General features: G+C 43.5%; 1 protein-coding gene across 1 annotated transcript; it reads right to left on the bottom strand.

Moving 5' to 3' along the window:
• Nucleotides 1-1,211: 1,211 nt before the first annotated feature.
• On the bottom strand, nt 1,212-13,276 carry LOC120020407 (PR domain zinc finger protein 2-like). Its single transcript, XM_038964050.1, has 7 exons — nt 13,162-13,276; nt 12,479-12,582; nt 12,158-12,310; nt 11,389-11,515; nt 7,853-7,963; nt 3,035-7,668; nt 1,212-2,813 (listed from the first exon to the last, which is right to left on the bottom strand). Exons 1-7 carry the CDS (start codon nt 13,274-13,276, stop codon nt 2,787-2,789), a joined length of 5,271 nt encoding a protein of 1,756 aa, XP_038819978.1. The 3' UTR covers nt 1,212-2,786.
• Between the last annotated feature and the right edge of the window lie 9,902 nt (nt 13,277-23,178).

A 23,178-nucleotide genomic window follows, 5' to 3' on the forward strand; every position in this document is an offset into this window, starting at 1 on the left:
GGAGAATCCCTCTATATAGCACGTTATGGTGTAGATAGGGACAAATCATAATCAAAGTAGAATATTATGTCCAAGTATGTCATCATTTGTTACAGGCCTGCATGTATACTAAACAAAAATATATATGCAACAATTTCAAGATTTTACTGAGTTACAGTTTATAGAAGGAAGTCAGTCAATTTAAATGAATGAATTAGGGCATAATCTATGAATTTCACAACTGGGCAGGGGCGCAGCCATGGGCGGGCATGGGACGGCATAGGCCCACCCACTTGGGAGCCAGGCACAGACCATCAGAATGAGTTGTTCCCCACAAAAGAGCTTTATTAAAGACAGAAATACTGCTCAGCACCGCCCCTCCCCCTCTTCAGATGATGCCGAAGGGTGAAGAAGCCGGATGTGAAAGTCCTGGGCTGTCGTGGTTACGCATGGTCTGCGGTTGTGAGGTAGGTTGGATGTACTACCCAATTCTCTAAACATTGGAGGTGGCTTATGGTAGAGAAAATAACATAAAATTCTCTGGCAACAGCTCTGGTGGACATTCCTGCAGTCATGCCAATTGCAAGCTCCCTCAAAACTTGAGACATCCGTGGCATTGTGTTGTGTGACAAAACTGCACATTTTTAGAGTGGCTGTTTATTGTCCCCAGCACAATATGCAACTGTGTAATGATGCTGTTTAATCAGCTTCTTGAGATGCCACACCTGTCAGGTGGACAGGCCATCTTGGAAAAGGAGAAATACTCACTAACAGGGATGTAACCAAATTTGTGATAAGCTTCTTGTGCGCATGGAACATTTCTGGGATCTTTTATTTTAGCTTATGAAAAATGTGACCAACCCTTTACATGTTGTGTTTATATTTTTGTTCAGTATAGATCACATTAAAGATACGCTACCTCTACAACCACACAACTTTAGGTACAGAAATAACCTGCAATCAATGACCTTACCGTGGCATGTTTGCCACTGCAAGGAACATTAGAACTGAAGCAATTTTCCAGGCCATCCTTATTACTGGAACACAGTGGCTATTACTCTCCAGCTGTTCACATCTCCAGACATGATTCCAATTTTCAAACCTTTGAAAATACTTCTGAACATCATCACCTTTGAACATTTTTGACAATCCTCAATATGATCATTGCTGCTACATATTTCAGATGAATTCACTTGATTACATCATAAAGGTGAAATAAAGTCTCGGGACCGTTTCGAAAAGAAAACAAAAATGCAAATCTATAGGGAGTCTTTATTCAGGGAAATGTTACAGGGGAAATATTCCAATGACTACATTTCAATTATTTTTCTGAGGCAACTCAGTTTGTCATGTGCAATAGAAATGTCTAAATCCCATTCTTCACATTTAAAACCAAATAACTGAAAGGTCCAAATGCAGTCGTTTTTACCTCAATATCAAACAATTTTAGGGTAACAATTAAGTACCTTACTGTGATTGATTTCAATAAAAATTGAAAAGAGCAATTTCTCAAGAATTTTGCTAGGACTGTCTGGGAGTGGTCTGGGTGAGTATTTTCAAACAGCTCTTACATTAAAAGAGCATCGTAATTTTCACAGTAGTATTCCAACCCCAGCGAGGAACTATCTAGAAAATACAGAAAATCATGTTTGACTGCACTGGTCCTTTAAGGATTCATACTGATCTAATCAAAACAGTTTGGCAGATTTTCTTGTTGAAGTGCTTTCAGACAAGAGGGGGCTACTTACACATAGTTATAACACATCAACATGTGAGCCTCTGAAATCCACAGTGTCAATCATCTGGATAAGCGGCAGTGTTCCTTAGCCACTCACATTTTCAACGTGGAGAGCAAATCTCATCTTCCCTATCCCTTATCTGGGAACTAACGGTGTTAGGCGGCATTGTTCTAGTTGTGGCAGGTTTCCCTGCTGGTACTGCTCTGATAAGCAACATGAAGACAAAACATACCAGAAACAACACACGTCTCAACTTTGAGATGAAGGGGTCAACTGTTGTCAGACCACGCATACAACACATGCCTGCCATACAACACATTTGCACACACACTCTTTCAGCCAGCCTTTCAGACAACCCACTTCTACAGTTGAAAACAAATGTTTAATCCTAGCTTCCCAAACAAACAAAAAATAAAAAATAAATGCATATAAGAGATATTCTACAATGTATTCTCAAAGGAGTATTACATGAATTCAAATATACATATTCATTTGCAAATGATTTGTATTAATTAAAGTAGGCGCATGACTTAACATAGGACACAAGCGAGGGACAGGGTTCTGTCTAGTTCTACTGGATAATCAGCACATGCATTAAGAGACTGTTGAATCCTCCAACATCTCAACAACCAAAGTAAACCAAAAACACAGCGAAAGAAACACCAGACCAGTTTTGTGAACTGATATAAATGATTGCCATTTGCAATATATCAGCTTTTAACCGTAACGGAACCCCAATGTCAATGTTATGGGTCAAGTTATGACTTAAAATATATGACAGACTGTATATATTAATTTACAGTCTGTTAATTGTTTCTTTTTTGTGTTTAAAAGTCTCAGGCTCATTTCACAGTGAGTGATGGAGAGAAAAGCATCCCTCCTGTTCAGCCAACACAGCATGTGATGTGTAGAGAGCAGAGTCCATGATGTCCTGTAACTGAGCCAGCCCACCTCCAGATCCTCCTGTCTGTCAGAACCTTGGGAAGGCCAGAGGATCTCCTCCAAGGTGAGCCAGCACAGTGACACCCTCCTAGCCAGGGACTTCTTTCTCCTCAGATCGACATGGCTCTACCTCGCTAATTTCAGCAAGGACTCCTGGAAGACGAGACAACGCATCAAGATCAACAAGTATCAACTACAGTGATATGTCTTCTCTAATTTGAAGTGCAACACAGAACCTGATTAACATAAACATTGTGAACCACGTTGTGTGGAAAGTGTTTTTGTAATATATTGTGTAAAGGATTATTTAAAAGTGAGTAGTAACTTGGCATGAACATAGGCTGACACTGGACACCGTTTGAAAGTAACATTACCTGGGTCTCTTTAGGTCCCTGGCTGGAGAGGTCCTCTGTTTTCACCTCCACAGGAGCTACATTGTTGGCCATCTGTAGGCTCCGTGTCACCGGCCCACCAGCTCGCTCCCTCGCTCTCAGAGAGAACCGTTCCCCTTCTTTCTTAGGCGGGACCTGAGACGGCTTCTGTAGGGGCAATTTCATCTCTGCTACCTTCTTGGGCGGCATTTCCTTGCCCATGCGTTGCTTTGTCTGGGTTGCTGGCAGTGGTGCAGAGTCACTGGGAGTCTCAGAGGGCAACGGGGTGGGGGGTAACGATTGAACTTTACCTTTTTTACTTTTCATGTTGAGAGAAACTGTGGCAGCAGGGAAAGAGGCTGGCCTCTTGGTACGCACCTGCGTGACAGCCGTCTTTCCTTTACCTGGCGGCGGTGGGGTCTCAGCCTCTGCAGAGCCGGGTCCAGAAGTGCGAGCGCGTGTTTTGCCCAGGGTTTTGGGCACCGGTTCAGCAGTCTCTGGCTGCTGGATCTCAGAGTCTGTGGTTCTCCTTCGAAGGCTCATGTTTTTATCTACAGCTGGTGTTGCCTCTTCTGCTGCTGCTCCCTTTTTGGCCTTTTTAGAGACAGGCTTCATGGGACAGCTGACTGCTATATGTTTACTGAGGCTGGCAGGGTAAGTGAACTCCCGACTGCAGTGAGGGCACACATGGACCTCCTGCGGCTCCTCCTCTTTAACCTGGCTAGGGGCCTTAGCAGTAGCAGCAGTCTTATTCCTCTGAGTGATGGCCTTCTGAACCAGCTGGTTCTTCTTCTTACTGAGGGAACTCATCTTGGTTTTGCCAGGCGGTTCTTGGTTGAAGTTCAGCCTCTTGGGTTGGCCCATTCTGCGGAAGGCGGTGTGCCCTGCGTTGGCAGCAGAGGCAGGCGACAGAGCTCCGTTCTGGGGCTTCACTATCTGTCTGAGAGGGATGGGGTTCTTCTTGGGAGTGTACCGCCTCTTATCACTGGCGTTGGCACAGGCTAGTATGTGCTTGTGCAGCTCGGGCATGTTATCAAAGCTCTTGCCGCACTTGGTGCATCGGATGGCAGTGCTGAATGTCTGGGGGATGTTGTGGGTAGTGAAGTTGGTGGCCGAGGCCACTGAGTCTGCAGCCGTGCGGTTGTGGTAGGGGAAGGGGGGTGGCTTGAAACTGGGGTAGTGTTGATTAATGCCCAGGCGTACGTCTGGGCCTTTAGGCTTGCCTCCCTCAGAAGCCATGATCTTTATTGTAGTGTAGAGCTCTTCAGTTGGGTCCTCCGGTCCAGCCTCTTCATGCTTCCCGTTAGTATCAGGCTGCTCCTCCTCCTTCACCTCCCCTCCCTGGGAGGAGGCAGCTTCAGCAGAGGACTCAGGCCCTGTGGTTGAGGAGGGGTTACTCTCCTCTTTGGCCCTGGCTGGGTCTGTGTAGTTCTGTGGCCTCAGCTTGCTGCTCTCCACCGCTGCGTGTGTGCACGGCTGGCTGGGATGCAGGTCTTTGTGGTGCTGCTGGAGGTTGCAGAGGAAGGCGAACTCCTTGGAGCAGAAGGAGCAGACAAAGATGCGTCCCACACCATGGAGGGCTGTGCGGTGCTCCAGCAGGGCCGGGGCGTTCCCGAACAGCTGCACACAGAACTCACACCTGTAGGGCCACTCAGCGGCGTGCTCCACGATGTGCCGACTGAGCTCTTTGATGGAGCGGAAGGGATCCTCACACACGTTACACACAAAGCTCTTACTGAAGGGGTCTGGCTCCAATCCCTCCTCCTGCACCACCTCCTCAGAGGGCTTTTCAGCAGCAGCAGCAGATGGAGGTGAAGACACTGTGGCACCAGGAGGAAGGCCTAAATCAGCCAGCTGATCCATGTGCTGGACCTCCTCTTTAATCACAGTGCTAGAGAGTGATGCTGGGGAGACCACTGACGGAGCTGGGACATCTGATATTCCAACAGGAGAGGTCGATGAGGCAGTGAGGGGGGATTCTTTTACGGGTGATAAAACAGGGAGTTCAGAACATTGGGATTTCCCCTGTCCCGCAGTAATAATCGGTTCCAGGTCTGGGTTAATTTGGATATCTAAGAAACTGTGGTTCCCACTCTTAGCAGGTTTAGATTGTGCTGAGGATAGACTCACAGGGACAACATCAGATACTGAGGAGGACTCTGTAGAGGGGTTTGATAAAGCTTTCCCGATAATGGGATCTGTATTGTGGGTGGGGTCTACTGGCTTAGTGACATGTTTCTCATCTCCATAACTGTTACTTACCGCAGCTAATATTGTCTCTGCTGTAGTAGAGTTAGATACACAAACTGGCTCGTCCTCACAATGGTCAATGGATCTGGGGGACATTTTAGGGGAGAGGAGAGGGAGAGAGCTGGAAGTGGGGCAGTCTGGTGAGGGCATAGAGGGTAGGACAGGGGGAGGTGGAGTTGGAGAGGTCAGGCTGGAGACGCAGGGGGAGGAGGGATTCATAGTGACAGGGGTTAGAGAGGGCGGGGAGGGATCGGCTGATTCAAAGGGCATATTGGAAGAGGGACTGTGAGAAGCTGTGCCTGTACCACTGCTTGCAGTATACTGAGAATCTGGGCTTCCCAGGGCACAAGAGCCCTCCTCTCCTGCTGGGTTTAAGCCAGCGTACTCATTCATCAACACCTTCTCTAGCATACTGGTATTGGGCTTCTTCTTCTTGGTGTGTGGCTGTGTCGGAGCTGGACTTCCCTTGGACTCTGGCTCCGCTGTACTCTTCCGACTCATGCTTAAATCCAGCACTTCCTCCCTGGGCGTCTTGTTGAAGCCGTCACTCCATTTACTGATGCCGCTGGAAAGGTCCAAGGGCTGCTGATTACATGAGTTCCCTCCGCTCCGAGAGGCAGACCAGCTGCACCCGTCCTTCCCGCTGGGACTCATGGTGTCCCTCTCCTCCTTGCTGGACAGACTCCAGGCAGAGGACATGCCCAGGCTCTCCAGCTTTGGCACCTTGAGGGTGTACGACGAGACCCCTGCCTCGCTCTTACAGCCATCTGCTTTCAGCGCAGGGCTGAGCTGTGGAGATGAGGGAGGGGAAGCCGTTCTTCTCTTAAACCTGCCTGAGGCTGCAGGCAGGGACGCAACGGAGAGAGGGGGAGCTAATCTGTGGCTGTCTGCTATCAGGGCGATGGTGGGTTTCTGACCGTCTGTCTGAGTCTGGAGGAGCTGTTTGAGCTTAGGAGACAGATAGATAGTTTTCTCCTTTTGAAATGCTAATGAGTCTGAGGACTGAGGGAAGAGACTTTCCACCAACAAGGCAGATGAGGAAGACGTGGAGGAGGAAGAGGAGGCAGAGGAGGACCCATTTTCAGACTCCATTTTAAGACTGGGCATGAGCGGGGGTGTCGACGTTCTCCTTTTCGTCGTGGGCTGGCCGAGGTTGGAGACCTGCTTCACAGCACAGGTCCTGGTGTCCACTTTGAAAGCCTGACTGATCTGATTGGGGCTGATGACCACTGCATCGAGACCAAACAGTGCTGCAGAACTGGAGTCCACTTCGATCACTTCACAGCCGCTGACTGAACTAGTGGACAGGATCTTGCCGTCGATGTACAGGCTGAGATTCTCCGAGATGTTATCGGATATGTCGACCATGTACTCCTCTCGGTCCCCCTCATCCTCAGTGTCTGCACTAGGCACATAGACAGGGGGTGGGCTGGCACTGGGGGACTGCTCAGGCAGACGCTGCAGCTGCTGTTGCGGGCTCTCCTGCAGCAGCATGCCTTTCCTGCGCACACCCTTGGGCAGTAAGTGGCGCTCGTGGATTCTGCGCTGGTGTCTGCGCATGTTGGTGTGAGTGCCGAAAGCCTTATTACAGTACTTGCAAGGATGAAGCTCCTTTGTCTCTCCATTCTCATCCACGATAAAGGGCTGGTCACTCTCAGCCGCAGGGTCCTTCCTCACAACCTGAGGGCTCTGCATAAGTCCTCCAGGGACCGGGGACCCCATGACAACGTAGTGGCCAGAGACAGTGGCACAGTCTGGGCTGGAACAGTCAGCCTGCCCCAGAGGACTGAGTAAAGTAGCAGTCCCAGCCAGTGAGCCAGGCCTTTGGCCCTTGTTCTTTGGCCCGTTCTCATGCCTCCGCTCGTGCCGCCGACGTCCCACCTGCGAGCCAAAGGACTTGCCACAGTAACGGCATTTGAACGTGTGCGTCTGCTGGTTTGCAGTGGCATGGATGTGTGTGTGGCGCTCCAAGCCCTGTTTGGTGGAGAAATGGCGCTCGCAGTGCTGGCAGGGATGGGACTCCTCTCCGTGGGGGTCACCTTCAAGGTCAGGGTCGAGGTATGGGTCAGCCTCTGGTTCAGGCCTTGGTAGGGATGAGGCAGTCTGAAGGCTCCCAGGCCCCACCTCACCTGGGCTGCTATGGCTTAGTGGCAGATCAGGCTGCTCACTCCTATCCTCCGACTCAGCAGACCGAGCACTCTGCGTTATCAGCGACGGCCCCTGCTGCAGATCCCTTCGGTCTTCCTCATCACCCTCCTCCTCATCTTTCTCTCTCATTGCTGCTGAGATGAACTGGGCTTGAGAGAGGCTGTTACTCCCCATGGTGGAGCTCTCCCGAGTCCCCTGTGAAGGCCCTGGAGATGGTCTCTCGTCCTCCTCATTTGGACCTAAAACCGCAGAGCAACAGAATATAAAAGTAACATTTAATTTCAATGTCAAAAAATATTCTGAGATTTTAAAGGGGGAAACCTAGCCGAAATGGTTGAAATACATGAATAACACGACTTAACTAGCTACACCTGAACAGACTTCCCAAATTACAAATATCCATTATAAAATGGGGCAACTTACCTTCCTCTGTATCCCACATCTCTGTGACAATAGGTTTGGTTCCGCCTGTTTGTTTGGGCCCACGGAATCCACCCAAACAAGCCTGTCTGGCTCTCTCCAACAGTTTTCTGGCTAAGGTAGAAAGCACACATCAACCAACAAACATTAGCCAAACTCAAATAAAAGAATTCACACCAACGCAATACTGGTAAGATGTGGAATGTAATTTCTTTAAAATGTTGACATTGGACTACTTCTACATAAGTAAATGCACCATCAGAAAGAAGATGTTCAGATAAGTGAACATCTAGTGGGGAAAGTGTACTAATTCACACCTCAACTTACAACTGTGCTGTGTATTGGTTGGCACTTAAAATACATGGAATTTCAAACTCATAATATTATATTTGTCTAACAGAAAGCAAAGCAATATACTGTATGACTGCTGAACAGGATCTTAAACAATGTAGGCCAAGTACCACATGTGCTTATGTCATCAATTGTCTTTCGATATTACCATACAGAATGTTTTTCCCCCTTCTAAACAGCTGCAGGTTTAAAAGTCAGGCTAATGTCCAATACGGTCAAATACAACTTCTGGCCAAAATGAATTTTCACAGCTATGATGCCTTCATTCAGAATTTTTCAAGTCATACTAAACTACATAATGAACAAACTGTCATGTGAAGAGACATGGATATTTTTGGAATGGCTGATCAATGTAGTGGTTATGTGCCTAGGCAGGAGACCATTTTGAGTTGATATCAGCCAGCCTCAAGAGACTGGGCTAGCATCCAGTCATCACTGGAGTTGCTGTGACAACAAGGTCATCTGGCCTGGCCTACAAAGCCTGATTCATGCGACAGAAACACATGTTGCAGCTCAGTCACCTGTGCCCCTCAAATTGGTTTCAAGTCAGCAAAATAAACAAGTTTGAGTGCTTGAAAACACACATTGAAATTGTGCTAGCATTTAGTTTTTCTCCAGAAGTGAATTTATTTACATTGAAAGATGATATGGTGTATAGATAGTTCCCACTTGTTGGAAATTTGATGCAGATATGTACATGATTTGTCAAAGAGGGATTGCAGATAAATGACAAGTAGGCTCTCTCAACAGACAATTCTGAATGTTGAGACTTCTAACAACTCACTGATAGTACTCAATAGGCATTTTAACATGGCAATGTTCTTAGCCCCTGGCTATCCTTAGTCCCAGGCAAAAACTGGTCGTGGGCTAGCTAAGCCTGTGTCCACACAAACAGAGTTGCCTGAAACCAACCAACTGTCACTTTTCTGGAGTAAAATATTCAAATTAGGAGACAATGGAACACTGATTGACTAGCCCTGCAAAGTCGGTGCCACCCTGCTCTGGAGCAGGGCCAGCAAGACCACTTTTTTTATGAGTGTGAAAACGCTGGAATTAGAATGCACCGTAGTGAATGAGAGAAAACAGATAGGCCGCGAGCGTCAATGCCGTCATGCACTTCACATTAGAACGCAAGTCTATTTTTTTCCGCATCTACGTGAAGCAATTCCGGTACAGTGAGCATATAAAACGCCACAAAAGACCGTTTGTGCATTGTTACGTCTGGAATTGTGACATGTATAAGTTAGTTAGAAAGTGTCTATTTAGTGTTAAATTTAGCTGCCAGTGACAATAATACATATTTGAAAGCAATAACTTTATGCCTACCTTTGATGATGCCAAGCACATGCATATAGCCTAGGCAGGCTACGACTGGGAAACTCGAACTCCGTTCAAGAGAGAATACTGTTATGTATAAATAACCAGACTAGCTACATTCTTTAAAAACTGCTAGGGTGTATTAGCTAACGTTACAACTCTCCTGTTCGTGATCCAACATAACAGGAGGCAGGTACGGTGGCTCCCGTAGGACATAATGTGAGCCAAAATGAACACAATAATTCACAAGGGCTACATAGCAAACATAAATACAACTGTTTATTATGGATTTTCATGACAATTAAATTGGCATAAACTACTTAGTGTATGTGAATTGACGCTCTACTCGCACGCAAATTAACGTAATCTGTTTGATTTCAGTTTTGCCCTGGGATAAAAGCTCTTTTAGCCCTGGGCATTGGTGTGAACGTGACTATTTAGTTAACCTTTAACTAGGCAAGAACAAATTCTTATTTTACAATGACGGCTTACCCCGGTCAAACCCTCCCCTCACACAGACGACGCTGGGCCAATTGTGCACCGCCCTATGCGTCTCCCGATCACTATTGAGTCAATAAATCAGTGCAAATTAAAAACAGACCGGGGTTGAATGCATAGATAGGCCTACACCAAACTTAAATCATAGACATACAGTTAACCAACATCGTTAACTGGTCATTCATATTGAAAGGAAAACACTAGGTCAATTTCATGTAGATATAAAAATGTAAAAAAGTATGAATTTCATTCTAACAGGTAATTATTATGCAAAATGCAACTCGATTTTAAGATTTGGTATTGTTGAGAAAGGAAGGGTGGGACTACAGAACTTGTGCAACTACATGCATCCTGGGCCTAGTCTGCAGCACTACATTACCTCAACTTTGCATTGACTTTGGCTGACTAGCTAGCTAGTAGCTACAGTCCTGATGCCAAATGAAAATGGAGCTCACTTACCTGGGAAACATGAACATTTCAAATTTGTCAAAGTATAAGAAACCTATACCGTTCAGCTAAATCGTGTTTGTTACGTCGAAAATAAAGGGTGTTTATTTCCAGGGCAGGCATATTCCTAGCGATGGCACAGACAAAATTGATAAACGTATCCAGGTAACGTTAGCTAACTAGATGTAGCGAAGGGTTTACAGCACATGTATGACACATACATCGAGTAATCTACCATCCCTTTACCACAACGGCAACTGTTTTGATCCGTTATTTTCTGAACACAAAAGCCAGCACTTTGCAATCTAGCACGCCCGTGCTTGACCTAGCCTGTTAGCTCGCGAGCTAGCTACCTGAGCTGAATTGACAGCAGAGTGAAACAAACCGATCAGACTATGAAATCCCTAACCTGCAAGTCCTGTAACATAACTAGCTAATTGGATACCTCTTAAATATAGGTAAGTAGAAAATGGATCAACGAATCAAATAACGTGGCTCGCAAATAAATTGCTAGTCTGGAAAGGTCACATCCTAGAAAACTCGGTGGCTGGTTCGTCGTGACGTTTACGTTAGCTAGCTAACTTATTTATCCGACAAGCCAATGTTGACAGTATCGTGCTGTCTGTGTTGTTACATACTAGCTACCAATTTGGCTGCAATCAACCTTTTTTAAATTGACAGTAACATAAAACTACTTTTGAGATAGAAAGTTTGGAAAGGAAAATGACTGCATCTAGTTAGTTACACCTCACTGTACTGTTAGCTAAGCTAGCTAGCATGCTATCAAGAATTCAACTTCGAATGGGCGTAAGGACAATTTCCTTCGACTTCTGCCACCCACTGCCAGCTATCGTATCGAAGAGTTTGGTAAATATGTACTGCAAAATGTATGAGAGAAATTAGAATTTTAGGGGTGTACGCCTTACCTCGCTTTGCCCTGGGTGAATTTTTCTTGTTCAGATTGCTGGCTCTTTCTTCCTCTAATGCAGCTGTTATCTCAGGGTTGTCTTCCCCATTGTACCACACCAGCAACTCTTCCCCGGGTCCGATTGGCTGTTACAAGAAAAGAGGAGAGTGGGAACAAATCAGAGACAGGTTTGCTGAGAGACAGGATGAAATACTTGGGCTCTTGTTGTGCCTGTCAAGTCCAACAGGAAGTTAGGTCCTGACATTTCAGTAGTTGTAGATGCCAAACTATGTATTTTAACATTTTTAAAAGTAATTCCCTTTATAAATGGTTTATTATACCCAAGTATAGCAGAGACAGCATAATACAAATTTGGATTTTGCATTAATTATTTTAAAAAGTTTACCACAGTGGTAAAACATAGCAAAGATCAACCAAATTGGTTGTAATTCTCTCATTTGGCTTCAATGAGAATAACCCTCATACTAGCCAGCAGATCTGACCACTTGCTTACATCTGCACTAGGGTCGGACAGAATCCCTGTGTAGATTAAGACGCTGCGGAGCCGGCGTGAGATATGGCTTGGGAAAACATACCTCAATCCAGGAATGAGAAATGCGTTGTACTACAAATTGTCCCATTATCCCAACTGTTACACCGAGAAGATTGAACGCTAAATAGCCAGTACTCTTGCATTCACATGCCTAAATAGCAAACCATCACTCTGCTTTAATGCTCAAATGTTTAGAGAGTAACATTTTACCAGTGAGACTTCATGTCTGAATTACCCGTAACACTTTGTAGTAAATGGCTCGGTTGATCTCCATGGGGAAAAGGTTCTGTTCTTGAGTGGAGTGTGCCCAGTTTACATACCGTAGCCAGTTCCCCTTCATGGGGTCTGTAGCATCCACACACATCCAGCCCCTGGCTGGAAAATACACCTACAGAGGACAGATTGGTTATCTGGATGATCATCTTTAAAATGTTATGAAAACGGATAACAGCATATATAATACGGAGGGTGTGCTGTGCCTGTGATGTTTACAACCTATATGTCTGTGAATGCACTGTAGATCTTTGAGGCTTTTGCTCTATCCTCTGCTGCTCACCTCCCACATGTAAACATTGCTGGACACCTGGGACCTCTTTTTCTTCTCTCCTACAAACGGGCCGAACCTCTTGCCTTTAGGGATCAGCCTCGAGGCCCAGACACCTGGGGAAAAGAGTGGAGGAAAATTCGTCAGCAATCTCAAACCAAAACCCCACTGCCTACTAAATGTTGCCTAGGCAACTCCCTGCCATTGGGGATAGCGATCCCAAATCAAATTCATCTTACAAATGCAGATTTTCTAAAGTTGGCCAGAATTGGACATGCACTACAAAATTCACAATTAACCATGCAATATAGAAAAGCTTTCAGACTCTAAAAATGTATTAAGGTGTGCCGATTCTCTGAGGCATGCCAGAACAGGCTGGAGATTATTATTTTTCTTGAGTTGAAAGCCTTCATAATGTACTCTGCTTCCACTGCCAGATGTAGTTCTTCCTCTCCCTTGTGATCAATGGTCGTTACTGTATGGTCCTAAGTATCAGGAGCTACACTTATATGAGCTACACTCATACCACACCAGCGAACGCCACAGTCAGAAACCACAGAGCCACTCACTGCATATCGTACGGTGCACTGCTAGCGGAATTTTACCACCAACAAATGATCATTGATCACTTATCTACAAAACTGAAAAGTGATGTGACGTTAGAACAAACCCAAAGCAGCTCATTTTCAACTCACCAATGCGACTTTGATCAACAGCAGAGCAGCTTAGTCTCATGCTATCGGGCAAGCCCTTCCACACATGGCACGGAATGTCAGCGAGCATTTCCTTTGTCCCTCCAGGAACTGCCATGGTCACCTAGAATATAACACACAATTTCATATCTAAAACAGACCACCACCCTGACCAAAACATAAAAACACTCTCACACCGGGAGCACTGTAAAACTGAGCATAAATGTATTGGCTTCTTTTACCTGCTCATGTAAGACTCCACAATGGACTCTGGGTCTGGCACTTTGGGCAGGCTGTGCTTACATTGGATCTAAAGGGGAGGCAGCACAGGAGACATGTATAATTGTGGTCTCAGGATAATAGTCAATCCTATGGTTGGATAATAGCATTGAGGCAGACTGCCGATGCCACATATAGCCACATGATAGTGACTCTGCCAGAGTCACTACTGATTATGAAGGGGATAGCTATCATTACTAGTACTCCACTATAATTAAGATTAACTACCCCTTTATTAACAACACAAGGTGAAATATAAGACATGCATGTTTGTGGAATCAAGTTGTTCTTCTTACAACAAGCTTGAGAAGCACAGGTAGCAAGTTCCTTTTGTAAGAGGTTGTATTTGTTACTCATAAGGTACTGTATTAGGAAAGGAGAGGGGATTCTAAGGCAAACTGTCCTGGCTGTCACTGGTTCAAAATATCACACTCCTTTATGTAGTTGACAAACTCCGACACAAAGCAGATTACATGGAGGCCAGGCACATTTTTTCAAGCTGCAGACATGCCAGCATGCATATATTTGAGATTGTAGTATGAATTCAGTGTAATAACTCATTATTGTAGTAGACTTTTCCATAGCCTGAAATACAGTGATGTGATCACCTCCATAAGTAAGGCCTACCTCACCAAACAAGTGCAAGAAAATGCCTTCAGTAGGCTATAGGCTGCACTCATGTTGAATATAGGGTAGTCTATAAGGTGTTTTAAAAGCTTTCAAATTATGATAATTTTACAGTTACAACAGAGAGAGACTAGCATACTACCTATCGACTAAACCATTATTGATCCAGAACTTTCCTACACTTTTCATGAACAAATCAATGTAGGGAAATGCTTATGTTTCTAGCTCCGACAGTGCAGTAATATCTAATCATTTCACAACATATACCCAATACACACAAATCTATTCATTAGGGTTGTGGAGCAGGGAGAGTTAGGCGGCTCGTGCAACTATCGATGGGGCAATGTTCAATTTGTTTTTTAAAATATTTTTGCAAGGACTGTGCAGAATGGACAACAGACTTCTCTTGAAAAATGTATTAATAGATTAATAATTGTTTTCAAGCACCTACGCCCAAGTCACTCAATAGCCTAACCTCAATTGTCAAATTGTTGACCGATGGTCTTTTCATGTCTCACATCATTATTAAATGGCATATTCAATGGCATTTAGATACAGTACTACAATAAATTGATGTCCACTAATCAATCAAATTTTTATTCGGCCCATGCCACATATAAATGTTTAACTGTTATGTTATCATCAGGCAAATGACATTGATAGTTGGTGTCTAAAAAATGTACACAATCATTTGATTACATATATCCTTTAATTTCTTACCCTCAGGATGTGGATGTAGGTTAAAAATCCTCATAGTATTTTTTTTGTATTTAGTTCCAGGAGTATTACTTTGTACTTGAAAATAACGCATGAAAGACTATTACATGAATTACAAGAATTTATTGTCCATTTTATTGCAGAGATTTTTTTTGCTCAATCCAACACACACCTGGGAACCCTGGAAGCCTGCGGTGCAGCACCCCTAGAGCTGTTATAGAGCTGTTATAGAGCTGTTATAGGGCTGTTATAGAGCTGTTCTAGGGTCAAGTGCCATGCTCAAGGGAACAGCGGCATATTATGGCATCAAGAATCAAATAACATTTTATTGGTCACATACACATATTTAGCAGATGTTATTGTGGGTGTAGAGAAATGCTTGTGTTCCTAGTTCCAACAGTGTAGTAGTATCTAACTAAATGCTTGTGTTCCTAGCTCCAACAGTGCAGTAGTATCTAACTAAATGCTTGTGTTCCTAGCTCCAACAGTGTAGTAGTATCTAACTAAATGCTTGTGTTCCTAGTTCCAACAGTGCAGTAGTATCTAACTAAATGCTTGTGTTCCTAGCTCCAACAGTGTAGTAGTATCTAACTAAATGCTTGTGTTCCTAGTTCCAACAGTGCAGTAGTATCTAACTAAATGCTTGTGTTCCTAGCTCCAACAGTGCAGTAGTATCTAACTAAATGCTTGTGTTCCTAGTTCCAACAGTGCAGTAGTGTCTAACTAAATGCTTGTGTTCCTAGCTCCAACAGTGCAGTAGTATCTAACTAAATGCTTGTGTTCCTAGTTCCAACAGTGCAGTAGTGTCTAACTAAATGCTTGTGTTCCTAGCTCCAACAGTGTAGTAGTATCTAACTAAATGCTTGTGTTCCTAGTTCCAACAGTGCAGTAGTATCTAACTAAATGCTTGTGTTCCTAGCTCCAACAGTGTAGTAGTATCTAACTAAATGCTTGTGTTCCTAGTTCCAACAGTGCAGTAGTGTCTAACTAAATGCTTGTGTTCCTAGCTCCAACAGTGCAGTAATATCTAACTAAATGCTTGTGTTCCTAGCTCCAACAGTGCAGTAGTGTCTAACTAAATGCTTGTGTTCCTAGCTCCAACAGTGCAGTAGTATCTAACTAAATGCTTGTGTTCCTAGCTCCAACAGTGCAGTAGTGTCTAACTAAATGCTTGTGTTCCTAGCTCCAACAGTGCAGTAGTATCTAACTAAATGCTTGTGTTCCTAGCTCCAACAGTGTAGTAGTATCTAACTAAATGCTTGTGTTCCTAGTTCCAACAGTGCAGTAGTGTCTAACTAAATGCTTGTGTTCCTAGCTCCAACAGTGCAGTAGTATCTAACTAAATGCTTGTGTTCCTAGTTCCAACAGTGCAGTAGTATCTAACTAAATGCTTGTGTTCCTAGTTCCAACAGTGCAGTAGTATCTAACTAAATGCTTGTGTTCCTAGCTCCAACAGTGCAGTAGTGTCTAACTAAATGCTTGTGTTCCTAGCTCCAACAGTGCAGTAATATCTAACTAAATGCTTGTGTTCCTAGCTCCAACAGTGTAGTAGTATCTAACTAAATGCTTGTGTTCCTAGTTCCAACAGTGCAGTAGTGTCTAACTAAATGCTTGTGTTCCTAGCTCCAACAGTGCAGTAGTATCTAACTAAATGCTTGTGTTCCTAGTTCCAACAGTGCAGTAGTATCTAACTAAATGCTTGTGTTCCTAGTTCCAACAGTGCAGTAGTGTCTAACTAAATGCTTGTGTTCCTAGTTCCAACAGTGCAGTAGTATCTAACTAAATGCTTGTGTTCCTAGTTCCAACAGTGCAGTAGTATCTAACTAAATGCTTGTGTTCCTAGCTCCAACAGTGCAGTAGTGTCTAACTAAATGCTTGTGTTCCTAGTTCCAACAGTGCAGTAGTATCTAACTAAATGCTTGTGTTCCTAGTTCCAACAGTGCAGTAGTATCTAACTAAATGCTTGTGTTCCTAGTTCCAACAGTGCAGTAGTATCTAACTAAATGCTTGTGTTCCTAGTTCCAACAGTGCAGTAGTATCTAACTAAATGCTTGTGTTCCTAGTTCCAACAGTGCAGTAGTATCTAACTAAATGCTTGTGTTCCTAGTTCCAACAGTGCAGTAGTATCTAACTAAATGCTTGTGTTCCTAGTTCCAACAGTGCAGTAGTATCTAACTAAATGCTTGTGTTCCTAGTTCCAACAGTGCAGTAGTGTCTAACTAAATGCTTGTGTTCCTAGCTCCAACAGTGCAGTAGTGTCTAACTAAATGCTTGTGTTCCTAGCTCCAACAGTGCAGTAGTATCTAACTAAATGCTTGTGTTCCTAGCTCCAACAGTGCAGTAATATCTAACTAAATGCTTGTGTTCCTAGTTCCAACAGTGCAGTAATATCTAACTAAATGCTTGTGTTCCTAGTTCCAACAGTGCAGTAATATCTAACTAAATGCTTGTGTTCCTAGCTCCAACAGTGCAGTAGTATCTAACTAAATGCTTGTGTTCCTAGCTCCAACAGTGCAGTAGTGTCTAACTAAATGCTTGTGTTCCTAGCTCCAACAGTGCAGTAGTGTCTAACAATTCACAATAATACACACACATCTAAAAGTAAAAGATTGGAATTAACAAATATATAAATATTAGATCGAGCAATGTCGGAGGGGCATTGACTAAAATACAGTACAGTATATACATATGAGATGAGTAAAGCAGTATTTAAACATGATTAAAGTGACTACTGTTCCATTATTAAAGTGGGCAGTGATTTCAAGTCTATGTATGTAGGGCAGCAGCCTATAGGGTGCTGGGTTGAGTATAGTGATGGCTATTTAACAGTCTGATGGCCTTGAGATCGAAGCTGTTTTTCAGTCTCTTGGTCCCAGCATTGATGCACCTGTACTGACCTCGCCTTCTGGATGATAGCAGGCTGAACAGGCTGTGGCTCGGGAGGTTTATGTCCTTGATGATCTTTTTGGCCTTTGTGTGAATCCTGATGCTGGCTCACGCTAACAGATTTTCCCTTCAGACTATGAATGGAAGTGGAAGTAAATGGAATGGAAGTAAAAACACATTGATTTAATCACATGGTATCTTCTTTAAAAAAAAAAGAATGATATACATTTAAAATGTGCTACTGCTACAGAGTAACCAGGGAAAACGGTACTTGTCAAAGTTCCGTTCCAAACATGTTAGTGGCCAGCAGAGGAGGCTGTGTTCCCACACAATGTAGGTGATTATATAACCCCCCCTTTCTTTCTCAACAGAAGAGCACACAGTCATTCCAATAAATGTTTACCAAGTCTCAAGCCCAAGAGTATACAGTTCATTATCCATGGTTAATTGTCAACCTGACCAATAAGTGTCTCTCATTCATGTTGTTGGATAACGGATTTAAGAATTCATTAGCAAACCATTGTTAATATATTATACTGAGATTCATGTATCAAAATGACTTTTGAAAAAAAAAAAAAAAAACACAAAATTTTAACATCCTGTCATGATGAGCACATGTTCAACTTAATAAAAAAACGTGTTTCCATCTCAAGAGGTTAAATTAAAAAAAAAAAATGACTATAGGAAGTGCCTAATTAAGTGCCAAAAAGTAACAGGGTTGGTCATAACAGGGGGAATGGATGCTTGTGTGCAACAGGGAGGGGCAATTGAATGCATGCTTCACAAAAAAATGTTTTATTGTTAAAAATTTCTAGCCTGTCTATCTATAATAACAGGGTTGACGTGTTATGCTGAACACACTCAGTTTCCCACAACAAAAGACCAGAAAAATGATTTTCAAATCCAATATTAGTGAACAATTTCTACTTAAATATCAAAGGGAGGCAAAAGGGACACATTTTGTGGAAGACCCAGGTAGTGGTTGGTTTGTAAAGCACTCGTTTCAACTGCTTCCCCAATTTCACTGAAGTCGGTGTAATAAAACACCCTTCTACCAGAGCTGACTCCTCCCATCTTCCACAAGACTTCACCCTCAAAAGAGCATAAACTCCACCCTCAACTCCCAGGTCATCCTCCCTGGCTCCTCGACTCAGCTGTCAGCAGCACTCCAGCTCTGAGAGGGGCATTCCCCCCTTGACAGCAACTTCTCATGCCTTCCCACTCAGGACTTCCATCATTGACCCTCATGCACACATGTATACAGCTTGGCCATAGGAGCTCTTTAAAGGGCCTCATATAGAACATCCCGTTCTCTCATCAACATAAATATTGTATGTGTGAGCACTGAGCAGTGCACATACTGTTGGCATACTGTTCCTGCAACATGCCTCTGTGTGGGTGACACAGGACCTTCCTCTCTTGTAAAAAAAAACTTGAGAGGTATTGATGTACCTTACAAATCCAGCCTTGCCACTGACTTAAATATGTGTAGTATGATGTTGTTTATGTGGTCTATTCAGTATGGTGAATCGACCACTGGAGATAGGTTCAAAAGAACACCAGTCAGTGATTATTTATTGCCTTTTACAATTGAATTGGAACTTGAAGACAAGTGCAAAAGTAGTTGTGTTTAGATTCATAGACAAGATTTTACGGTAGCACATCATTTTAAGGGGTTCTTATGACATAGTAATTATATATTTACACTGTATCAAGTTTTGTAATTAATTGCAATACATAATTATATAGTAATAACATGCAATTGGTGGTAATTGCAGTCTGTAATTACAGAGGTGTAACAATGAAGGCTTGTTACAAATGGGCAAGTTCAGTTGCTACTCAGCTGCATCCGATTCAGTAAGAACTATCACAAGGTTGGAATCTCTTGTGGACAGATATGCTGGGTGTCCCGGGATTACATAGGCTCTAATTACCTACCTTTGAATGTACACTCTTCAAAATGTCCACTCAATGTTGTTGCTAGCACTTGGTTGAGTTTACAAAAACAGATCAGATAAAGGTCAACCTCACTGACTGGGGTCTACCATACGAGTGTCATCCTCGAGTGGGAGGAAAAACACACTAGTACACCACAGAGTACGTGTACTATCTACATAAGTACAATTAAATGACTACGTGTTACACAATATTAAGCTGGAAAATTAAGTGTATCTTGAGGGGTACTTACATACTTAATGTGTACATCTGCTGCAGCTTCATTTGGAACAATCAGGACAGCTTCTGCTGGGGCAGCTTCTTCTGCTTGCTTTAGTGCAGCTTCCACTGGAGCTATCAGGATGGTGTCCTCTGGTGCAGCTTCTTCAGAACATTGGTAATGTTCTACGGGGAGAACTATTTCAGGTTCTACAGAGGCAACTAGGTCAGGTACAAGGACTACTGGGACAGATTCCTCAGGGGTGATGGCAGGTCCTTCAGCAGCAGGTTCCTCACGGGCAGGTTAACCAGAGGCAGGTTCCTCTGGGACAACTGGAAGAGGTTCTACTGCGGCAAGTTCTTCAGGGGCAGGTTCCTCTGGGACAACTGGAACAGGTTCTACAGGGGCAATAAGGGGGGTTATTAGCCTCAGCTACCTCTGTCTTGACTTCAGTGATAACAAAACAGCAAATTCTTTGGTTTGGCCTTTCCAATAGGTTCAGGAGATTAATAAGTGAAAATAACATGTACACGTGACTGGCAAATAAAGGAAACTTCAACATGAAGCGTCTTAGTGTCTGGAACTCTATTGGATTGATGCAACACCATTCTTCCACAAGAAATCCTATCTTTTGGTGTTTTGTTGGTGGTGGTGGAAAACGCTGTCTCAGGCGCACACTCCAGAATTTCCCATAAGTGTTCAATTGAGTTTAGATCTGGTGACTGACCCACACACACACACTTTAAACCCCATATGCTTGTTTGAGACCCTTCTTTCAAAGTCACTGAGATCTCTTCTTCTAGCCATGGTAGCCAACATTTTTATACATCACCCTAAGCATGATGGGATGCTAATTGCTTAATTAACTCTGGAACCACACCTGTGTGGAAGTACCTGCTTTCAATACACTTTGTATCCCTCATTTACTCAAGTGTTTCCTTTATTTAGTCAGTTACCTGTATATTTCAGCAAAAGAAAGTAATTATTCTTAGTGTTTGTCCCCATGCTGTCCAAACACAGATTTGAGTATGGTGTGGACGTAGGATTAGCTTCCCTCAATGCAGGGGAAATGGGATGAGTGTGGAGTGTAGTGTTAACTCCTAAATAGCTTACATACTTTCATTCTATACAGCTGGGGGTATTTCTGCTACCAACCATCAAGACTAGAGCATCAGACACTCCACCTGGCAGTATTACATAACAAGTACCACCAAGGCAGGGCAGACGGCTCCCCTCCCCATATTACATTTCAACATAAGGAACTTTCATTTGGATTCACAATTAAGTAAGGAGTAACCATAGCCCTGCCATGTATAGTAGTTCTGATGACACCCTGAACAGCACAGCCCAATGTGGCCCGGTACAAATATTTAGCATACCTAAAAGAAACCTGTTCCATATGGTTCTGATCAAATAAAAATAGACACCAGAGTCAGAGGTCTGACATATAATCCATAAAGGTTACTATAAATAAACATAACCAAGTCTCAATTGAATACATTAAAACTAACTAAACAAATTGACTGAATTCACTAAATTACAAAAAGGGTGTTTCAAATCAAAGCTCAGGACATACAGATATAGAATCCTAATTTGATCCCTTTTGTTGCTGAGAGTTGCAGGAAATGCAGATGAGCCTGCTGATTTACATAAATTCACTGAAAACCCACACTAACAGTTATATTAACAGTTTAACACTTAATGTAGCCTACTTTTGGCCAGCTAATAGCCTAACCACCGATCAAGCAACATTATGGACTAAACGTTAAAATGCTGTTGCTGCAGGATTCCTTTGCTGTGATAATATAGAGTCAAATTAAGATCCTACATCTGGGACATAGGAGGCTAGAGTGATTGATTAGTTGATTTAACACTTCAAAAAATAAAAATACATTTAACAAGGTAAGTCGGTTAAGAACACATTTTTATTTACAATGACCGCCTATACTGGCCAAACCCGGACGACGCTGGGCCAATTGTGCCCCCGCCCTATGGGACTCCCAATCACGGCCGGTTGTGATACAGCCTGGATTCAAACCAGGGTGTCTGTCGTGACGCCTCTAGCACTGAGATGCAGTGCCTTAGACCGCTGTGCCACTTTGGAGCCCCAAAAAATTAGAGCGGTGGCTTATTTACTTGTTCAATCAATCAAATGTATTCATAAAGCCCTTTTTACATCAGCCGATGACAAAGTGCTATACAGAAACCCAGCCTAAAACCCCAAACAGCAAGCAATTCAGATGTAGAAGCACAGTGGCTAGAAAAAACTCCATAGAAAGGCAGGAACATAGGAAGAAACCTAGAGACGAACCATGCTCCGAGGGGTGGCCAGTCCTCTTCTGGCTGTGCCGGGTGGAGATTATAACAGTACATGGCCAAGATGTTCAAACGTTCATAGATGACCAGCAGGGCCAGATAATAGTAATAATCACAGTGGTTGTAGAGGGTGCAACAGGTCAGAACCTCAAGAGTAAATGTCAGTCGGCAGCGCAGAACATAGCTGTACTGCCAGTGCCAGCAGAAGCAGCATCAGAGGAATTCTCATGACTGTCTTCCTGATGTCTTCTCTTACAGTAACTAGACCAACGCCCCCACACTACCTTCCCTGACAGCAGTGGAGGCTCTTCAGTCAGTTACTCACTTCTACCAGTTTGGACCAAAGAGATGGAGCAGAATTCCAAAATGATCATGAAGTAGTGTATGTCATGGAGTGTGAAAGTGGAAGTTTCGTGGGTGTCATGGGGGCTTGACATGTGTAGGGGCTAGGGGAGGGCCCCCGGGAGCTGGGCGGGGAAAAGGACATGCATGTCTTGATAAACCTATGATTGCTGACTAACTGTCCTGGGAGACTATTCTAGTCCAGGAACGTGTCATGTGGAAAACAACATACGGAGCCTGTCATTGACATGGAAGAAAGACTTCCAGTATGAACACTAGTACTAAATGTATGATCCTGGAAAACCTTCAGAATTAGTGAAGTTTTAAACATTTAGAGTGCACAGAACTAAGTGGAACGTTGCAAGTGAAAAAAACAAATATTTCCCAAAAACTATTTTAGGTAAATGTTTGAGGTTGTGAGCAAGGAGCTGCACTACTGCCAGTTGGGCTCTACTACCTGTTATATTCAACACTAACCATTCAGTTTGGCTCTGATTTGTCATAATTGCTGCAATTTTAACAGTGTATATAGAAATTCCCCTACACACAACTACTATGGTCTAAACATACTGCAAAACGTGTTCTGTAACGGCGATGCGAGTAACAGCTACATATTATGTTCAAAATATGAAATAATTCACAAGTTGCTTCATGTAACTCATTCAAATACACAAAAAAATATGATAAACGCACAACCA

The sequence above is a fragment of the Salvelinus namaycush genome, chromosome 2, assembly GCF_016432855.1.
Source record: "Salvelinus namaycush isolate Seneca chromosome 2, SaNama_1.0, whole genome shotgun sequence".
Lineage (NCBI taxonomy): Eukaryota > Metazoa > Chordata > Actinopteri > Salmoniformes > Salmonidae > Salvelinus > Salvelinus namaycush.